The sequence below is a fragment of the Carcharhinus amblyrhynchos genome, chromosome 14 (assembly GCF_965287045.1).
Source record: "Carcharhinus amblyrhynchos chromosome 14, sCarAmb.v2.hapA, whole genome shotgun sequence".
Taxonomy (NCBI): Eukaryota; Metazoa; Chordata; class Chondrichthyes; order Carcharhiniformes; family Carcharhinidae; genus Carcharhinus; species Carcharhinus amblyrhynchos.
The window spans coordinates 40,413,091-40,433,181 of record NC_137337.1 but is presented as its reverse complement, the minus strand read 5'-3'; the positions used below and the strand labels follow the sequence as shown (position 1 = coordinate 40,433,181).

Genomic DNA, 20,091 nt, shown 5'->3' with positions numbered 1-20,091 from the left:
GTACACTTACATACTGCACGGTACAAGATTAAAAAAGTAGAGAGGCAAGCTCTGATAAACAATTACCTCCACTTCCCTGCCTTTGGAAACTTTACACTTTAAGTCTATTGTAATTGGGACAATTAGAAATGTTGATTGAAGTAGTTTGATATGGTGGAAAAGTGGTTTTATATGGTTTTTGATAAACCATAACCAGGTATAAAAATGACAAATGCATCTCAGTTTTATAGTAAGCGGCTACTGCATTTTGAATAGGCAAACATTTCTGCCATCTCAAAGCTACCAGATAGAATAAATTTGAGAGAGAATCATTATGGGCACATTTGAAAAATGTCAGATTCCCAAAGAATAAAGTTATTACAATAAAACCTGAAATTGTACTTATAGAGTATCATTTCACAAGCTGGGATTTTGCAATCATTTTAACTTCTTCTTTGAAAATTCCTATGGAATAAAACAGGCACTATCCTGAGATGGTGCATTCTAACCTGTGAAATGATCATAATACTTGGGCATGGGTATGTATCAAAAATATTAAAATCTCTTTTTCTCCCAATCACAGAATTTCAGACTCTTAAAACCACTTTTCACTTTATTTTACCGCATCTTACAAAGTTACAAACATTGCAATTGCCATTTAACCCTTTCCTGTAGCTTTTGCCCTGCTCATTTGGAGAGAAGTAGCAGGGACAGCAGTGAAATTCAGCAACAATTATTGACTAAATAGAAGTCCAATCATTCAACACAGAAAATGTTATCAATATTGAAAAGTTGCCCAATCTCATTTACCACCCTTAACTCCAGTAAAACTGTATGGCAAAGTAATCATGTTGGTTTACATAAACCCAAGGTCATATTCCATGAAGTGTGCTCTGCTCTCAATCTCCATCTGATGTTTTATACTTGTAAACAGATGAAAGTATGAAATCCATTGTTCAGGGGCCATCTACCCTTTGAGAAAATAAGGCAGATTAAGTGACGTTTGAACCATGTAAAGCAGTACAGTCCCAAGTAGCTCATGTATTTGAAGGTGAAAGCATTCATTAGCTCCAAAGGAAAGAGCTTAGCTGCAGAAGGCATACAGACATTGAACTGAAATTGGGTAATATGCACTTGGAATTTATTCATCTCCTTTAGAAATGGCTTACATATGCACCTGATGGGTGTAGACCCTAAAGCCAACCTGCTTGCATACTTAAATGGACAATAAAATGTCTCAATCATTTTAAAAATCCAGCCTTTCACAGTTTCCAAGAATTTGAATAGATTTTTGGTTAAAATCATATAAACATAGAATCTACCATTTAAAAATTTCCTCTATTTAAACCAGAAAGGTGCATTATATAGAATCAGCAAAATATGGCTGTGTACAAGGGGACATTAGGAACAGCAGCTACTGGACATTTCTCCAAAATAAAGTCCAATTTCTCTTAAAACATTTACCAGATATCTCCTAAAGCAATAACAGCTTTGCTTTTTGCTGGCGGGAGAAAAAAATCCTAATCAAAAACAGTGGAGTCACTCCCAATCAAAATCATAGTTTGAATAAAGGTAAAAAGCATTGTTGCAAGACTGTCTGGAGGAAAAAAAATGCATGCATTCAAACTAGGAATGAGACATTTATGCATATCTACACAGGCACTGGCAGCGCAAAATTATTTTGTTGTTATGCTCTCTCTCTCACAGACACACGCACACAAACACACAGACAAACTCCTAACGTGTTTTCTTCATTCACTGAGGTACCAAGAATTATTAACGGTAAAATTTAATATGAAAAATAAAATCTGAATAACAGAATCAACAACCTTTGAGGAGTTCAGTATTTAATCTGGCAAATTTCTGTTTGAAATGTTGGTGCAGTCCATGGAGAAATCTCAACATACAAGCTTTCTGGAAGCCACAAAACATTTTCTCACCAACAGGTCATTTGAGATGTCATCTACTGCAAATGACAGGCAACTTTGTTTCTTTCCTCACACTTCACTGAAATGATGCATCTCAGAACAACTGCTCCATCTTTCTGGTACCACAATTCATCCATGAATATTTTGACAATTTTTAAAGAAAAAATTTCCTTTTTTATTTAGCACAACTGCGCCATGCCATAGTGCAACAAATGTATGTGACACTCAATGAGACACAGACAGATAAGAGCTGCATGGAAATCGACAGTCCCATTGCAAAGCAATTCTTTAAAATTGCAGTGCATGCAAAAAGGACTCGTCTTGAACTCGTTCTTTATAGTTCTCTAACGTAGCCACAGTTTAAGACGCAGTGCATCAACTCCATTTAAGTAATATCTGAACAGCCTTTTGTCTCTCACAAATCCAAGATTTTCATAGAGTTTCAGAGCAGATTTGTTTGTAATCTCAGTTTCCAGGACAACCTAGATTAAAAGGAAAAAAAACAATTAGAAAATGTAGTATTCATTATCTATTTATCCTAAAATTACAAACATTACAAACAATACAAATCTGAATGTCAGTATTTTGTTGAGCACTAGTTATTATATTTTATTTATTTTTACAGATGTTGATTAAACTAAAAACTGAACATGACATGGTTCAGGTCTTGTCAATTATTCAGATTCTCTCTCATTGAAAAAGATTCACGAATTCTATTCAGCATATTTTTGTGAATCATCAAAGGAACCTATAAACTGGTATTGTTCATTCATCCCTCGAACCTGTTTCACCACATTATATTAAATCGTGTTTGATCTGTACTCCCATCATTCATTGCCTATCATTGCTCTACATACCTTGATACCATTTCCTAACAAAATCTATCCATCTCAGTCTTGAAAGTTCCAAATGACCCAGCTTTTGCAGCCTTTTTTGGGTAGGGACAATACTTCCTGATTTCACCGCAGCATGGTCTAACTTTAATTTTAAGAGTATGCCTCTTTGTTCTGGAATTATTCAGAGGAAATTGTTCATTTTTATCTATTCTATTGATCCATTTTAAACACTTTGATTAGATTATTATACTCAAAGGAATACAAGTGAATTTTATGGAGCCTTAAATCATAATTTAACCTCATTAGCCTTCACATTCTAGCCAATGTGCACTGCATTCCTCCAAAGCAGATATATCTATGTACTATCCTTCCAACAGGGAATCACCCCAGATGTCTGAAATCAATACAGATCATTTGCTCAATATCACATTGCTTTTTGTGAAAGTTTGCTGCGTGCAAATTGGTGCCACATTTCCTGGATTAAAACAGTGTCTACACCATAAAAAGTACTTAACTGGTTTTAAGGCACTTTGGAATTTCCTGTGGTCACAAAAAGCTCTATGTAAATATTAGTCTTTTTTTCTTCATTCTTTTACTGAGACAAAATCCTCAAAACTGAATTTTGTACTTGATGATATCTGAACAAGATTATACAACTTGAAGCATAACTTCCTACTCTTTTGTTTTTTGGTTCCCTTAAGATTGCTTTTTATACTGGTCCCTGCTTGGAGTAACCTGAATACATGGACATCCAAATTTGCACTTCAATAGTTCCTAGTTTCTCACCAGTTTTCCCCACGTGGACCTCCATTTGTCAATTTTGTCCACTCACTTGTTGTTCCCATCCTCACTGCTACTGTGCTTGCCAATCTAGTATAAGATGCAAACTTCAATTACAGTCCACTCCACTATTCAAGCCTCTGATAGATATGAAGGGGTGAAGCCCCAATACAGATTCCTAGAGGACACTACTTGCTTCACAGTATGTGAACTTTATACCTAATATGCCTCCTATCTCACAACCAATTTCCAATTCATGTTATCTCAAAATCCGATGAGTCTAGCTTTGCCAATATTTTTCTTGTGCAAATCTTATAAGAACTAAGAAATATGAAGAGATGATGGTTATTCTGCCTTTCAAGGCTACTTCAGCATTAAGATCACAGCTGATTTATCTCAACTATACCTTCCTGTATTATTTTCATGCTCTTTGATTTCTTTAGTATTCAATAATCTGTTGATCTTTGCCTTGAGCACAATCAACAGATGACCATCTGTAACTGTCTGAGATTATGAACCCTTGTTTTTCTGGGGACCTTAACGCTAAGGTTGGCCGTGACTCAGAACAGGAGCAGATCCACTGGGAAAAACAGGTGGTCCAAAGCCAATGAAAATGTTGTCTCTGGAAGAATTTCCTCAACCACAAGTAGTAAGCTATTCAGAAGAATCCTTATTAAAATTTTTCCTGCTATAGACAAGAGGGAAATACCCGAATAGTTTGACAGTATGCGTTATCTCCCTTCTCGATGTTAGTTACAATTATTGCATTCCTGAACTCTGGGTAAGGGGAGGGGTTCTTTTTCCTCCCCAGGTCCAGAGGATGAGCTAATGGAATCTTGATGTAAGCAGACAGCTGCATCCAATGGTCTGGACACAGGAGTCCCACTGTTCTAGAACTGAGTTGGATGTGAAATTTTTCCAGATTTGTTGCGAGTTGCACTTGGAATTTCTCTCTTCAGTTGGGCTACTTTAAACGGAGAACATCAATCTTTTCCTCATGAACATTTGGGCCTTGTGATGTCTTGGTGCTAGGTGGAAGTTTATCACCTTTTGAACAAGTCTAAGTTCTGGTCAGCAGGCACCAGTTCCTTCACATGTTTCAGACATCACTTAGACGTTTGACCCAAACGATGGAATAATCCAGGATGTGTTAATCCTTTGATCTAGGCTGTTTTCATGTGATTTTGTATTTGTTCTTTTGGCGGAAGTGTGTTTGCTATAATGAGGAAATGCTAAGCACACTGTCAACAAGCGGATGTGTTTTCATCAGCTTTTCATATGTGCCTTGCTTTTTCCAACGGCTCAATTCCTGATATCAGACTCACGTCCAACCCTGACAGTGAAATCTCCCATAAGAATGGTCTTTTCTTCTTTTGCAGTGGTAGTGAGGACATCATCAAGGTCAGAATGGATTTTTAAAAATCATTACTGGGCTCAAGGATCAGAGCATAAGCACTGATGATGGTAGCATATTGGTTGTAGCTTAGCTGTAAGTGAAGGGTCATCAGACTTTCATTAATACAGCTGGGAGGTTCTGGCAGTGTTTTCCTATTCTGGAAAGGAAAACCAACTCTGTGAGCACAAGAGTCACTGTCAATCTTTCCAGTAGAAGGTGTATCCCCCCCAACTTGTTCCTTCATGTCCCTCCCCAGGAAGAAGGGTCACAAGGGCACTGATATCAATTTAAAGTCTTGATAGCTCGTGATACTATTCATTTCTTCTTTCCAAACTGTCACGAGATTACCCATGAATGTTCTAATATTGCAAGTTGAAAACTTACTTTTTCTTTCTCTGATCACAAATAATGATAGCCTATCTTTCAGGCAGCTTTTCTCGCCCTCTCCCAATATGGACTAAACAGAGTGGACTGCTCAGTCACAGATGATGTTGCCCAAAGACACTTCTTTGCCAAAGGTGTCCAACGATTTCTAAGCATTTGTCAATTGTGTGCAGATTCTTGACGAGAAACTCCCAGGTTCACAGCCCTGTCCCCAATTTGCCAGCACTTGGCAAATGGATCCTGGCAGAAGCCTGCATGTGATTTTATCACGGAGATCTTGGAGTGCCACCACTGTCCACACAATCTTGACGGTTTGGTCTGATTTAGTGATGTGTTAATGACTAGGACTACCTTGCTGCTGTAGCCTTCTTTTAGCTTTGCAGCTGGTAAAACACAAAGTCTTCCTTCCCTGTTATGGACTGAAGAGCTTTTGGACCTCAGTTGGTCTGACAGCTCCACCCAACCTTGCCACCATGAGTGGCCCTGTCAAGTTCAAGGGGACCCTCCTAGAATCTGAGAAATACTGGAAGATCAAAACCAATGCAGACACTATCTCTGCAGCCATCTCTTCAAATGCAGGCCATTGGATCCAGGGAATTTATCAGCTTTTAAGCCCAGAAATTTTTGCACTACCATTTCTTTACCATTACTAATTTTCTTATTCTTATTAAGAAAATAAGAATTTTCTTAATAAGTTTCTTATTCTCACTAGAGCTTTAATTCCTTTTATTTCACAATTTGTATCTTCTACCATGAAGCTACAAAATATTTGTTTTACTACCTCTGCCCTATTCTGTTCCCTTTGCCTAAGTGTGGATCATTCATACTTTTGCTAGTCTTTCTTTTCACTTATTTACAGAAGCTTTTACAATGCTTTAGTCTCTTGTCAGTTTATTCTCAGGTCCTATTTTCTTTGTAACATTGGTGTAATATTTGATTCTGAAGTGAGCTTCTGGCTTCAGATCCATGTCATGACTGCCCATTTCCACCTCTAGAACTTTGTGCCTTCAGCAACCTAGTCCCAAAGGTCTGGAATTCTCTCTTCACATTCCTCCGACTTTCTCTCTTCACATTCCTCCGACTTTCTCTCTTCCTTCCTTTAAAACTCTCCTTAAATCCTACCTCTTTGACCAACCTTTGATCACCTGTTGTACTAATTGCTCGTGTTGTAATAATTACTTTGTAATGCTATGAAGCATTTTGACATCTTTAATCATGTTATAACTGCATTACACAAAATAGGGGTGATAGTTTGAGGATAAACCTTTTAGGACTGAGGAAACAAGAAATTACTTCACCCAGAGAGTGGTGAATCTGTGGAATTCACTATCATAGAAAGTAGTTGACACCAAAACATCCGATTTCAAGAAAAAAATTAGACATAGCTCTTGGGACTAAAGGACAGGTGGCACAGTGATTAGCACTGCTGCCTCACAGCACATGGGACCCAGGTTCAATTCCAGCCTCGAGTCACTGTCTGTGTTGAGTTTGAACATTTTGCCCATGTCTGCCTGGGTTTCCTCCCCACAGTCCAAAGATGTACAGTTAGGTGGATTGGCCATGCTAAATTGCCCCTTAGTGTCAGGGGGACTAGCAGGGTAGTCAAGTAGTTGAGGGTTGAGCTTATGGGAATAGAGCTTGGATGGGATTGTTGTTAGTGCAGATTGATGGGCTGAATGGTCTCCTTCTGCACTGTAGGGATTCTATGAATCAAGGGATATGGTGGGGGGGGGGGCGGGGTGCGTGGGGTGAGGTGGGCAGGATCAGGATATTGAATTTGATATCAGCCATGATCAAAATGAATGGTGGAACAGAAGGGCTGAATGGCCAACTCCTGCTTTGATTTTCTATGTTTCTATAAATTATCAATTCCTTGGTCATCCTGTGAATTCTAAAATTTCCCTAATATTCAACCTTTTGTACTTGGCAACGACTAATAAATAAACTTTACTTGATGTTTACATCTCCATTTAATCTAATGCAATGTATTACTCACTCATCAGCCACAGTATGACTACTTTTCCTGATTCTTTTTATTTCTGAACAGAATGTTTGTTCATTGTGAAATGGTGATGTGTCAAATTTCTTTATATGTTTATCATTGCTTATTGACCAGTATATTTTTTTTAAATAAATTAAATTCAAATGTCATATTGGGGTTCAAACCCAGGTCCTCAGGGCATTACCCTGGGTCACAGGATTACTAGTTCAGCAACAATACCACTATGTCACTGCTCCCCCTTTTCAAGTGTATGCCCTGCTGAAGGTTAGGGCAGGTGGTACATGGGGAGCAGGGAAGGATAGAGGAAGATATGCTCACTTCTGATCACAGATCATCATAAGATCACAGAAATTAATCATAAGATCAGCTGAAAGAGGGAGTCAGGGAACAGAGGAAATCCATTGAGGAGAGGAACATATAAGCAATACAAGGCTAACAACAAAATTAAACCAAAGAAATCCAAAGATAGCTTTGCGGAACATTTAATACCGGCCTTGGCTGACTGTGTGGAGTTTGCACATTCTTCCCGGGTTTCCTCCGGGTGCTCCGGTTTCCTCCCACACTCCAAAGATGTGCTGGTTAGGTTGGTAAGCCATGCTAAACTGACCCTTAATGTCACAGGGATTAGCAGTGTAAATACCTGGGGATACAGGGACAGGGCCTGGGTGGGATTGTTGTTGGTGCAGGCACAGTGGGCCGAATGGCCTCCATCTGCACTGTAGGGATTCTATGATTCTATGAATATGCAGCATTTTGTACCTCGTCACAGTCGCCTTCTACCATGGCATAAATTGCTTTCTTCACCAGATTTGTGCCTGGAAAACAAAACAGTAACAAAGTGTACAGTTAATTAACCAGTGCACCTGAAAAGTAACCTTGATCTCCCAAATTAAATATCAATTGTAAGTCGGAATGCACAAGGCACAGAACCAATAAATGTGTGGTTGGTAGGCCCATTTGCGGAAGTAATTATACATCGTTAATACCTGTCATATAGCTATCGAGAGAAAAAAGGCGGCCATTAATTTTCCCACCGAGAGGGAGCATTACACTTGATATTTGTTTTCAAGGTGGTGTAAGCAGAGGCAAGAAGCAAGTTAACAATCTACCTTGCTGCACATACTGGTTGGTATGGACAAAAATATTAATTGACAAACACCACATTCTTAATTAATGCAAGTTAATAAAACCAAGAACTTAAAAAGTATTTGCAGAGTTAAATTTAATACTAATAATACTGTCAAGGATAGCGAAGTAACCTTATTAAAAGTGTGCTAAAGGACATATACTCAGTTAATCAACTTCTGTAGCAAGAGAAACAAGCCAACATAGAAATAGCAGCATTTTTGGGACAGTAATGGCCTGGGTAGTCAACTGCCAATCATTTGATTTTAAAATATTTTGTGGGCATGAGAGGTGGAGGAGTGACTGCCCTTGATATCAAGGTAGCATTTGACTGTGTGGCATCAAGGAGCCCTAAGCAGGACTGAAATCAATGGGAATCAGGGGGGAAACTTTCCACTGGTTGGAATCAAAACTAGCCAAAAAGATGATGGTTGTGGTTGTTGGAGATCATTCAGTCTCAGGACACTGCTTCAGGAGTTTCTCTGGGTAGTGTCCAAAGCCTTCAGCTGCCATCTTCCCTCCACAAGATCAGAAGTGGGGATGTTCGCTGATGACAGCGCAATCTTCAGTATCATTCATAACTCCTCAGAAACTGAAGCAATCTGTGTCTGCACACATCAAGACTTGGACTGATAAAGCAAGCAAGCAACATTTGCCATGCAATTAACACTTCCGACAAGAGAATCTAACCATTTCACCTTGAAAGTCTACTATCACTGAATCCCCCACAATTAATGTCCTGGGGTCACTACTGACCAAAAATTGAACTAGACCAGTCTTATAAATATTTTGGCTACCCAAAATAGCTGAAAATTCAATGGCAAATAACTCAACAAAACAAGGAGAGCGATGGAATACTCTCCACTTGCCTGGATGAGCTGCCTTGCAGTTCCAACAACCCTCAAGAAGCTTCACGCCATCCAAGACAAAGTAACCCATTTCACTGGCATCCCATCTACCATCTTAAATGTTCACTCCCTCCACCACCGAAGCACAGTGGCTGTAGTGCATTCAAGATGCAGTGCAGGAACTCACCAAGTCTGTTTCAACAGCATCTTCCAAACCCATTACTTCACCACCTAGGAAAGGGCATTAGAACACCACCACCACCACCCGCAAGTTCCCCTCCCCTCCAAACACTGACGCTTGGGCTAATTGGGCCAATGCAGCAAGTGTTTCCTCAGCAGCTATATCAGCAACATCAGCTCACTGCATAAACATAAAACACTGCAGATGCTGAAAATCTGAAACAAAAACAGAAAATGCTTGAAATGCTCAGCAGGACTGTTCTGTTAAGAATGAAACAGAGTTAATGTTTCAGATTGGTGAGCATCTGATGCAAGGTCATCAATCTGAAACATTAACTGTTGCTCTCTCTGCAGAAGCTGTCTGACCTGCTCAGCTGCTAACACAAAGACACAGGAGGGAAATGGACCAGACATTTCTTAATACTGGCAAAGTCTCTGCAGATTTTTACAACTTTCACTGCTAGTCAAATCACCAAATGCCCTGTTTTGAAACAATATGCACATTTGAGACTTAAAGACATACTTATCAATTGATACTGTCAAGCTTTCATTGTGCAATTGCAATAGCGGTAACAAATCCACAAGCATCGACTTTTTGATTATTTCCCCATTCTGTATTTGTCACTTAGATTTTTTAATTAGATATGCTCAATTTACACATAGAAAAGCTGGCAAAACCAACTGGAAAAGTGGATGTAGATCCATTACACTGAATTGCCAACTGGGCAGCATATTTATTTAATGAGTAGGGAGAAAAAACAGGGAAATTGTGCCCACCCAAGTAGATATTAGTTTTAAAAATGTCACCTTGAGTCAGCTGAAAACACGCTTGCCTGAATCAGATGTGGTTGAACTGCCACAAAGAACTTCAAGCGCACAATCCCAGCTGACATTTCAGTATGGAAGGACTTGCATTGCAAGGTGTTTTGTTTCAGTGGAGACATTAATCTACCTGCTGAGGTAGTTGCAAAACGAATTCTTATCACTATTTGAAGGTCAACTGCAAGCTCATTCTATATCATTGCAAACATCGCTTCCTCAACCAACAAACCATTCATTCTTCAACTGTAAATCCTGCTGTACTCATTTGCCTGCATTACAGCAAGACTTCCAAATGTAATCCATTGGATGTAAAGCACTTTGAGACTTCCTGAAGACAGAAAAGTGCAGATATCTCCAAGTGAATTCTTCAGTTTCAGAGTGGTGGTATTTTCCATGTCATGTCATCATTAAGAATTCCAGTTTTAGTTATATTTGTGATCTGATTGGCCAATATTTCTGGTAGTATTAAGAATTTAGAAGTTGAATTAAAGAATGCCTCCCATCTACCAGTATTGACAGGACAACTGTGTACGCACATACACACACAATTCAGCATTACTAGTACAGGCAAAGGCTTCATCTACAATGGAAGCTCAACACGAAACTAAAATATCTTGGATCACTGGTAGCATCACTCAATTCAGAAGGACACAGGGTTAAAACACCGCATTAGAGACTTGAACATGTAATCAAAGCTGATCATTTATTGTACTATTGAGAAAGTGCTTCACTGTAAGAGGTTTTGTTTTTCAGATGGCACCTTAAAGCATCTGCTTCTCAGGTGAGCATGAAAGATCCCATGACAATATTGAGAGAATTTAGCATGGTCATTGCACCTAACTCGCACATCTTTTTGGACAGTGGGAGGAAACTGGAGCACCGGAATAAACCCACATAGACATGGGGAGAACATGCAAATTCCACAGTGACCCAAGCTGGGAATCAAACCTAGAGCCTGGTGCTGAGGCAGCAGTGCTAACCACTGTTCCACTATGCCGCCCTTCATGGAAGGGCAATGGAGTTTTCTTGATGTTGTGATCAAAATTTATTCCTGAAAAAAAAAGCGCCATAAAAACAGATTTTGTGATCATGTGCTTTACTGCTGTTTGTAAGTTCTTCCTGTGAGCAAAATTGGCTACCATATTTACACATATTACCACAGTGACTAACTATAGCAATTATTATTATTCAAAGGTTGAGAAAGGTGCAGCATTAATTGCAAGTTTTCTTTCTTTACCAACCACAATGTTTGGGTTCCCATGGAAGCATTCTGACCACATTGGGCCATGGTTTCAATTGCACTACATGAAAGCTATGTTATTATGATCAGCTAGTGTACTCTGGATGCATTCAGTTAATCACCCAAACTTGCAATGACTATAGGAACCATAAGGTTTGAATTAGTTAAGCCAGTTGGAAAGCTGTCTCATCTGCAGATAGCATCAACACAGTCAGTGAAAGCAAGAGATAGCTGAAGACTAAAATTTGGCTTCACCTTCATCCAGTCATATTAATCTATGGGGATGTGCAATGGAACAGTACAAAGGACTCTTTGCTAACCTCATATCGTACACCTCAACAGTCATTTAACAGTCAGTACAGTCTTGGATGCTGTACTGCTCAGTTGGTTAACCACAGAGTCATGCTTACACCTCAACTTTCCTTCCATTTCATTTTTGCTGGTCATCTTAAATTCTTTCCATCTATTTTGTTAAAAAAGGCTACAACTATATTGATGATTCTTCAGGTTTTTTATGAAAAACTTCAATTGGTTCAATCCTTTAAATTTCACACAGGCAGATTTTAAATATTCTGTTATTGTATTTTACAAATTGTATTAAAAGATTCACTATCTTCCATCCAGTATAATTTAATGAGAAAATATTAAATTTCTCACTCCTTTTCCATAATATCCATGAAAGCAAAAATGTTCAATTTACTTTGGCAAATCTGAGAGCATATTCAAAAATGCACTTTTTACATCTTAAATTTTGACTCAGTCTGTCCATTTCTGCGTTGCCTGCATCTTGACATCCTTCTAATTATTTGCATGTTCCTTAGAGGTCCCTTCATTATCTCACTGGCCATCTTTGGTCATCCAAATGTCTCCTATTAAGCAGTCTGCAGGTCATGAAACTAATTTGTTGATTATTTTCACAGCTTGTTTTCTCAATTTTACTAAGAATGATTGTCTTTTAAGTTTCAAACTTGACGAAATGTACACTTCTGAAATATTAATCTAGCTTTCCTCTTGACAAATTTGGCTCGTCAGGCAGTCATTTACAAAATTTTCTACTTTTAATTTAGGAGCAATTCACTTGTTTTCAAATGTATTTTTTTTTCCTGTGGCACGCTTAAACTATAAAGCCAAAACCATTATTGAACCACTGACATCCAACTTCTCTTCTGTTAATGTAAATTGAATAACCAGTATGAACTCCTAATTAAATCTTGATCTATTTTGAAAATCTCAGTATGTTATTTATAATCTGTTTTATTCACAGCGCAGGTCAAACTCCAGTAAATCAAGAACTTCTTTGTAGAAATGTTACATTATGTACCTCCTTGGTCACTATGACTGAGATAGGGTTTTTGGAATTCAACCTTTTGTTTATTATTTAACACAATAATAATTAATTATTCAAGTAATGAACAGTGAAAATAGAAATCGTATTTCAAACAACTTGCTTCAAGTAATTTAAAAATTTGAGGAAGTACCACTGAACAAGTTGTGAAAAATGTCAATCAATTTAATTGCTTTTAATAAATTTTTTTCCACAACTGAATTTTCACCATTGATATTTTTCAGTGAATTGTAAGGTTCCTTTAAAAAGAAAGGCCTGCATTTTCCAGTCTGCGTGGGAACTGCTGCGCCTGGCACCAGTCCACGTGGGAACCACCGCGCCAAGTGTAAATCTGTGTGGAAACTACAGTGCTCAACCACCAATCAGCATGGGAATTGCAACACCTCAGCGTCAGTCCCCGTAGAAACCACTGTACAGCTCGCCATCCCCTGTGAGAAGCCCTGTGCCCAACAATAATCAGTCAGGAAACCGTGCATTTAGCTAGTTACGTTTAAAAAGGTCAGATTTCTGACATAGCAGCCAGAAGCCGTCCCTCAGTGCAGAAATCCAAGCAGAAACCTGCAAAGAAGTTCAGTGCAGAAGACACAAACCCTTTTTGAGGCAGTAGATCCAGTTTAAATGTTCGTCAATGGGTGAAGTGGGAGATGAGATGAGGTAGGTAGTCAGGTTGGATGGGCGTGTGAGGGGAAGAGGGTAGTTGGTTTTGTAGTTACCCACATGTTAGACTAGGTTTTAATCTCTCTAACATCTCCTGGGTAACTATTCAAACAAGTACCATGGCCTTCACCTAGGTTTCTCAAATTTAGAGAGCTAGGCATTTGTGAAGGGTCTTGGGGGACTGCGGAATTGCCAATACCAAGTTGAAATTTTCCAGGTAATTCCCACAGGTCTCTGCATTAGGATCTGCACAGGGTTCTGAAGCACAACTTCAACCATACATCCAGTCTCAGACAATCTGGAGACCAGATGATTTGGTCCATGATATGCAGTCACAAAACTGACTTGCTGCTAATCAATAGGAAGTGGCTTCAAAACTTCGAATAAATAACATCAAATATGAAAACCATCACAGCTGCTGCTTGTAATAAAGCTTATTATTGTTCATTAACCTTATGTTACTGACATGCAAAAGTGAATTTATAGCATATTACAAATTGATGGAGGCTCAAGATTAAAGATATTTAGCTACATCATTATCTCCAAGCTTCTGAGAAGTGGAAGAGGGAAAACAACAGACCTTTAGCATTGAAGAGTAATCCAAGGTACTTAAAAGTGCAAGAAAAAATCAACAAGCAATGGAACATAGTTTAAGAGAGTTAGTCAAAGTACTTGGTTGCAATGAGTATTTGAACAAGCAGAAACTACGAGGTAAATGTTGCCAGAATGGGGAAATACAGGGAAGGGAACCAAAGAAGTTGAACGTTTGGTTGCTAACAGCGCAACTTGGAGATTGCAAGTGCAAAGAACACTGCAGTCAAAGAAACAGCATGGGAAAGGGAGCTATAAGAATGGAGATTACAAAAAGAGGCACAAAGTCAGACAAGAGATTTAAACTCAAGGATAAAAATTTTAAATTTCAAGCATTGGGAATAAGGAGCCAAAGCCAGGACAGGGGTAATATCTGAATGGGTACGTTACAGGCAACAGAGCTTTGGCTGAGTTCATTATTATAGGTGCAGGACTCAAGTTGGTAAAAAAAAGCCACAGTTTGAGCTATAGTGAAAAACAACACATTTCAACCATAAACCAATCTCTTTGTTTTAACTATATTCAAGTTATGCTAATGACTGCCATGTTGGCCTTCATGGCAAACAAGAATATTATGTATAATTATTTTCAATAATATCATTGCTAATTTGAAAATGCAAACCTTACCAATGGATTTCCTTCTGTATTTGGAATCCACAGCTAACATAGCTATGTACCCTCTCCTGAACATCTTCTTGTGCATGTCCAACTTGCAGACAATGGCACCCACACACTCATCTCCAACCATAGCCTAAAGAAAAATCACAAGAATCTTTAACTATATATACACAATACATCTCGTAAATATTACACATTTGATATAGAAGCATACACAAATGTAGATTTAAGTTAGCAATTTATTTCTGTACAATTATAAGGAACAAGAATTAATGTGTTGTGATGTGATCATTAATTTGAACCTTAAAATTCAGTACATTTCAGTACCAGATAAATTTTGCAAAATAGAATTCAACATACAAAATGAATGGATGATTCTTGTGCAGAGCTTGAAGATGATTGTAACACTCCGGTACAAAGTCCCATCATTGCTATTTGACAGACATTCATTCCTTCACAAGTCATTAAATCTTTACTGGCACATATTTTCTGCCTAGTTTTTTTTTTATAAAACACAATTTTTGACCAGAAATCTAACTGCACCATCCACATAAATAGCGGCTGCAAACACAGGCCAGAGGTTGTGTATTCTGTAGCACAACCTAATTTTCTAATTCCTCAAAGTCTTTTCACTATTTGCAAACTACAAGTCAGGAATGTGTTAGATAAACACAACAGCAACTACAATCAAGACTGACATCATCCAGAGAAATCATGCTGTGTGGCTTTCACCCCATCTGCCACCTTAAACATTCACTCTCTCTGCCACTGTGATTGCAGTGTGTACCATCTACAAATCACACTGCAGCAATTCTTCAAGGTCTCTCTGACACCTGTTGTAAAACACATTGAGTTTCTGACCTGATTTATGTAGCCTGTTTGGATCATTAGTTTTACATCTTGAATTTGGTTAGGATAAACATGATATGTTTCACTTCTGGTATGATTCAAATGACCCACTAGGGAGCTTTTGCCAAACAAAGTTTATTTAAGAATATAGTTAACATGTATAGAAAGAAAATTAGCACTATTATCAATTACAAACAAAAAACAACCACAAAAATGTATAACTCTTAACAAATATATTTAAAATATTCCAATCAAACAAAACTTTCCATAGACCAAAAAAAACCCTTTCCACAGGTTTAAAACAGCAAAGACTAATGCTCATGTGGTCCTGGAATTGAATTCTCTGGTTGGAGAATCAAAACTCTGACTTCTCAGTCTTGTAACTTCTGGATGCACCCAAAACAGTTTGAAGTCAAAAGAGCTTCTCAGAACACCAGGGAGAGAGAAACTCTAGGCAAGCTTGTCACCAATAGCAGATTTTCCACTCCAGGAAGGTCAGGAACTTTACTTCCAGCTAACAGCAAATTCTATAATGCCAGGGAGAAACACTGCTTTCCAGTCTGATGGTCATCCTCTTCTACACTAAAACAGCAGCTCAAAACTGAAAACAAAAGAGCTCCTGTCACCTGATCTGTCAACTAGTCCTATCAATGCACAGTAATAAAATAAATTACAGAATGTCCAAAAGGCCCATGGTAAAAATAAACAAAATATATTTTAAGCCACTGAAGTAGCAATAAAAAAAGACTTCTAGCAGATGATCTGGCAACAATGAAAGTAAAATTGCTTATAGCTGCAAAGAACATGATTTTTAAAAAAAGTTCTCAAAAACTAATGTCACACACCAATTCCCAAGCTTGCAATTTAGAATGGTATGGGCAACAAGGCAATGGAAACATCACCTCCAAGTCTATCCAGCTTCCACCTCCAACTCAAATCTCACATAATCGTGAGTTAGGAACGTTAATCGTCACTGGGTTAAAATCCTAGAATTCCCTATCTAACAATATTGTGGGTATATATTGCCCACATGATTGCAGCTTACCACCTTCTTGAGGACAATTAGGGATGGACAATAACTGCTCATCTTTCCAGCGACCCCCACATCCCATAAACAAATAATTTAAAAATTACTGTTGGCATTACTACAAGGACCGTACTATAATTTCATTAACTGAATAGGTCAGGGTAGTATATCCATAGAATCCCAACTGTGCAGAAGGAGGCCATTCAGTTCGCACCAACCCTTCAAAAGAGCAGTCTATCTAGGCCCACTCGCCCATCCTGTCCCTATAACCCTGCACATTTGCCAAGGCTAATCCACAAATCTTTGAACATCAAGGGGTAATTTAGCATGGACAATCCACATAACCTGCACATCTTTGGACTATGGAAGGAAACCAGCGCACCTGGCGGAAACCTACACAGACACGGGCAGAATGTGTAAACTCCACACAGTCATCTAAGGCCAGAATCAAATCTGCGTCCCTGGCACTATGAGGTAGCAGTGCTAACCACTGTGCCATCCTATCGACACAGAATCAGGAAGACACTGCACAATGGAAGTGGCAGTATATATTGTTTTTAAGACTATCTTATTTCATAGTCACATCATTTCTGGTAAGTAACAAATGCTTTGCCACCATGCTTTATGTTGACTGGCAGTCTTCATATTTCTTAAACATATTAAATCTCGTTTTCTCAACTATAATAATAATGAATTGCCATGTTAACATTCTACTTACCTATAAAGCTCAATAAACAGGAGAATCAATTTATCAAGCAATTTTTAGAAGGCCTGGAAAGCACACAGGATTTAATTTTTATTTGTGTTCCTCAGTAACTGGGTTTCAATACAGGTCAGACTAAAGAACAAATTCTTCACTAAAACACCAGCAAGGTATCTGGCATCTCACTTCAGTTCCTGTTGAGTACAAGTCCACACTTAGTAAAAAATCTGGCAATCTTACTCAAAGGCCATACAGGTGGATAGTAAAGCAACACTTTTTAAAACAGAGTTTGTTCCTCTTAAAAGGCTGATTCAAAGCATGTTAGGGCAGAGAAGAGTGAGCAGTCACCTTAAAAACAGAAACACTCACAAAAGGCTCAGAATGGTAAAATACCTTTTCTCTTTCCCCAATGATTTCGTAATTCTGGGGCCAATTAAACAGCCCCAACTTATTGAAGAAGCCTGTGTTTCTAGAATGCTCCAATATTGAAACAAGTTGCAAAAGAATGCTGGCCAACACCATTACTTTAGTGTATGAAGTGAAGTTTAGGAAGGATCAAAATCTTGCAGACCTCAAACCAGTCTTTCACTGGCCTACAGAAACGATCCACCCAATACACAAGGAAGCAGCAAAACATAAAGGCCACATCCAGATCCCGGTCAAATTATATCTTCACATCCAGATCGCATCAATGTATAAAAGAATACACAAACACATCTAACACCCTTTGCTTTAAAACTATTACTACAATAAGTCCTCAAAGTTGCAGCTGTGCTCCTGAAAAGTGCAACTTTAAGTAAAACAGCTTTAAGCAAATCAGTTTTTTGTCATTAAAATCATTATAAAAGCTGTAGTTCAGTGATCTCCTCCGTTCATGAAAGGAGGAGGTAGAGAGGTGAGTCAGCTTAACTACTGTGTGGAAAAGGTGCTAGAATCAATCATAAAGTTAGAGCTGGGCACTTAGAAAAACTCGAGGTAATCGTTAAGAGTCAGCATGGTTTTGTGAAAGGGAAATTACGTTCAACCAATTTATTGGAATTCTTTGGTGGAGTAACGTGGATAAAACAGAGCCTACAGATATACTGTACTTGGATTTCCAGAAGGCAATTGATAAGATGGTACATCGAAAGTCATGGTGAAAATTTAAAGGTAATGATGTAGGGGGTAACATGGATAATAGATTGACTGGCTGGTAGAAAACAGAGCATGCATAAATGGATCTTTTTCTGATTGGCTGGATATGATGTGATGAGTAGAATTCTTCAGTGGTCTGCGCTGGTGCTTCAACCTTTTACAATTGATATCAAAGCTTAGATGAGGGGAGTGAAGGTAGTTAAATTTGCAAATGACACAAAGATAGATGAGAAAACATGTAATGAAGAGCACATAAGGTAGGTTTGGGCAGTCTAGACTTCTTTCCATTGGACTTTAGAAGAGTGATTGAAACACCCAGGATCCTGAACGGTCTTGAGAAGGTGGATGTGGAAAAGATGTTTCCTTTTGTGGGTGTGTCCAGGAGGTTCTGTTTTAAAATAAGGGATTGCCCTTTTAGGACACAGATGAGAATTGATTTGAGGGTTGTGTAACTTTGGAATTCTGTGCCTCAGGTGATAGAAGTGGGGTCATTGAATATTTTTAAGACACAGGTAGAAAGATTCAGGCTAGGTGAGTGAATCAAGGGTTAATCAAGGGTACATGGGAAAATGGAATTTGAAACACATGGATCAACCACCATCTTCTTACTAAATGATGCAGCTAGCTTGAGGAATCAAATGGCCTACTTCTAGTCCTAATTCTTATGTTCTATAGGACCAACCACGTCAGAAAAATAAATCAGACTCTGAAATTGGAATATTTTACATTGTCAATGAAATAATTTTTGAAATAAAATAAATTTTAAAATACAAAAGTGATTAACTTTCTACTTACTTTCCCCTGAAGCAGTCTATGTCCAAATGCTGTAAGGTCTGGACAATATTGATGCTTGGGCTGATAAATGTCATGTAACATTCACGCCACACAATGACCATCTTCAATAAGAAGGAATTTAACCATTACCCCATGGCATTCAGTATTATTGAATCCCCCCACTATCAAATTTTGGGGGTTACCATCGAGTAGAAACTGAACTGGACCAGCCATATAAATACTGTGGGGACAATAGGTCAAAAGCTGGGAATTTGCAGAGAATAACACCTCTTGACTGCGCAAAGCCTGCCCACAATCTACAACGCACAAGTTAGGAATGTGATAGAATACTCTCCACCTGCCTGGTGGAGTGCAACTTCAACAACCCTTAAGACACTCAATACCATCCAGGCAAAGTGGCTCGCTGAATTGGCACCCTATTCACCACCACCAACATTCACTCCCTCCACTACTAACACACAGTGGCAGCGGTGTACACCATCTATAAGACGCACTGCAGCAATTCACCAATTGTTGTCTTAGACAACACCTTCCAAACCCACAACCACTATCACCTAGAAGGTCAAGGGCAGCAGCCATATGGGAACACCTGGTCTATTCTTTGGCTATTAGCCTGTTGCCCCTTAGTTTGCTTATCCGACTTCCTTAATGTTTTATCAGGGTGCATGTACATTTAAGATTATAAAAGTGTTCAATGGGCTATATGTGGAGAAACTTTTCCATCGTGCGCAAGCCCAGAACAAAGCAGCTTAAGTACAAAGGTCTATAATTCAATGTTAAGTGCTTCCTGCCTAATAGATGCTGCAACCTGCTGAATTTTTCCAGTTTCCTCCATTCTTGATTCAGATTCTA

At 38.5% G+C, this 20,091-nt stretch overlaps 1 protein-coding gene across 1 annotated transcript in view; it reads right to left on the bottom strand.

Annotated features, from left to right (window-relative positions):
- Positions 1 to 574: 574 nt before the first annotated feature.
- Positions 575 to 20,091, bottom strand: part of naa30 (N-alpha-acetyltransferase 30, NatC catalytic subunit) — a 34,196-nt gene continuing 14,679 nt past the window's right edge. The window contains exons 2-4 of the mRNA XM_080202760.1: positions 14,741 to 14,864; positions 8,065 to 8,120; positions 575 to 2,389 (exon numbers count right to left, since the gene is read on the bottom strand). Of these exons, the coding sequence (XP_080058886.1) occupies positions 2,252 to 2,389; positions 8,065 to 8,120; positions 14,741 to 14,864 (318 nt within the window). The 3' untranslated portion in view covers positions 575 to 2,251. The remainder of the gene's footprint in view (positions 2,390 to 8,064; positions 8,121 to 14,740; positions 14,865 to 20,091) is intronic.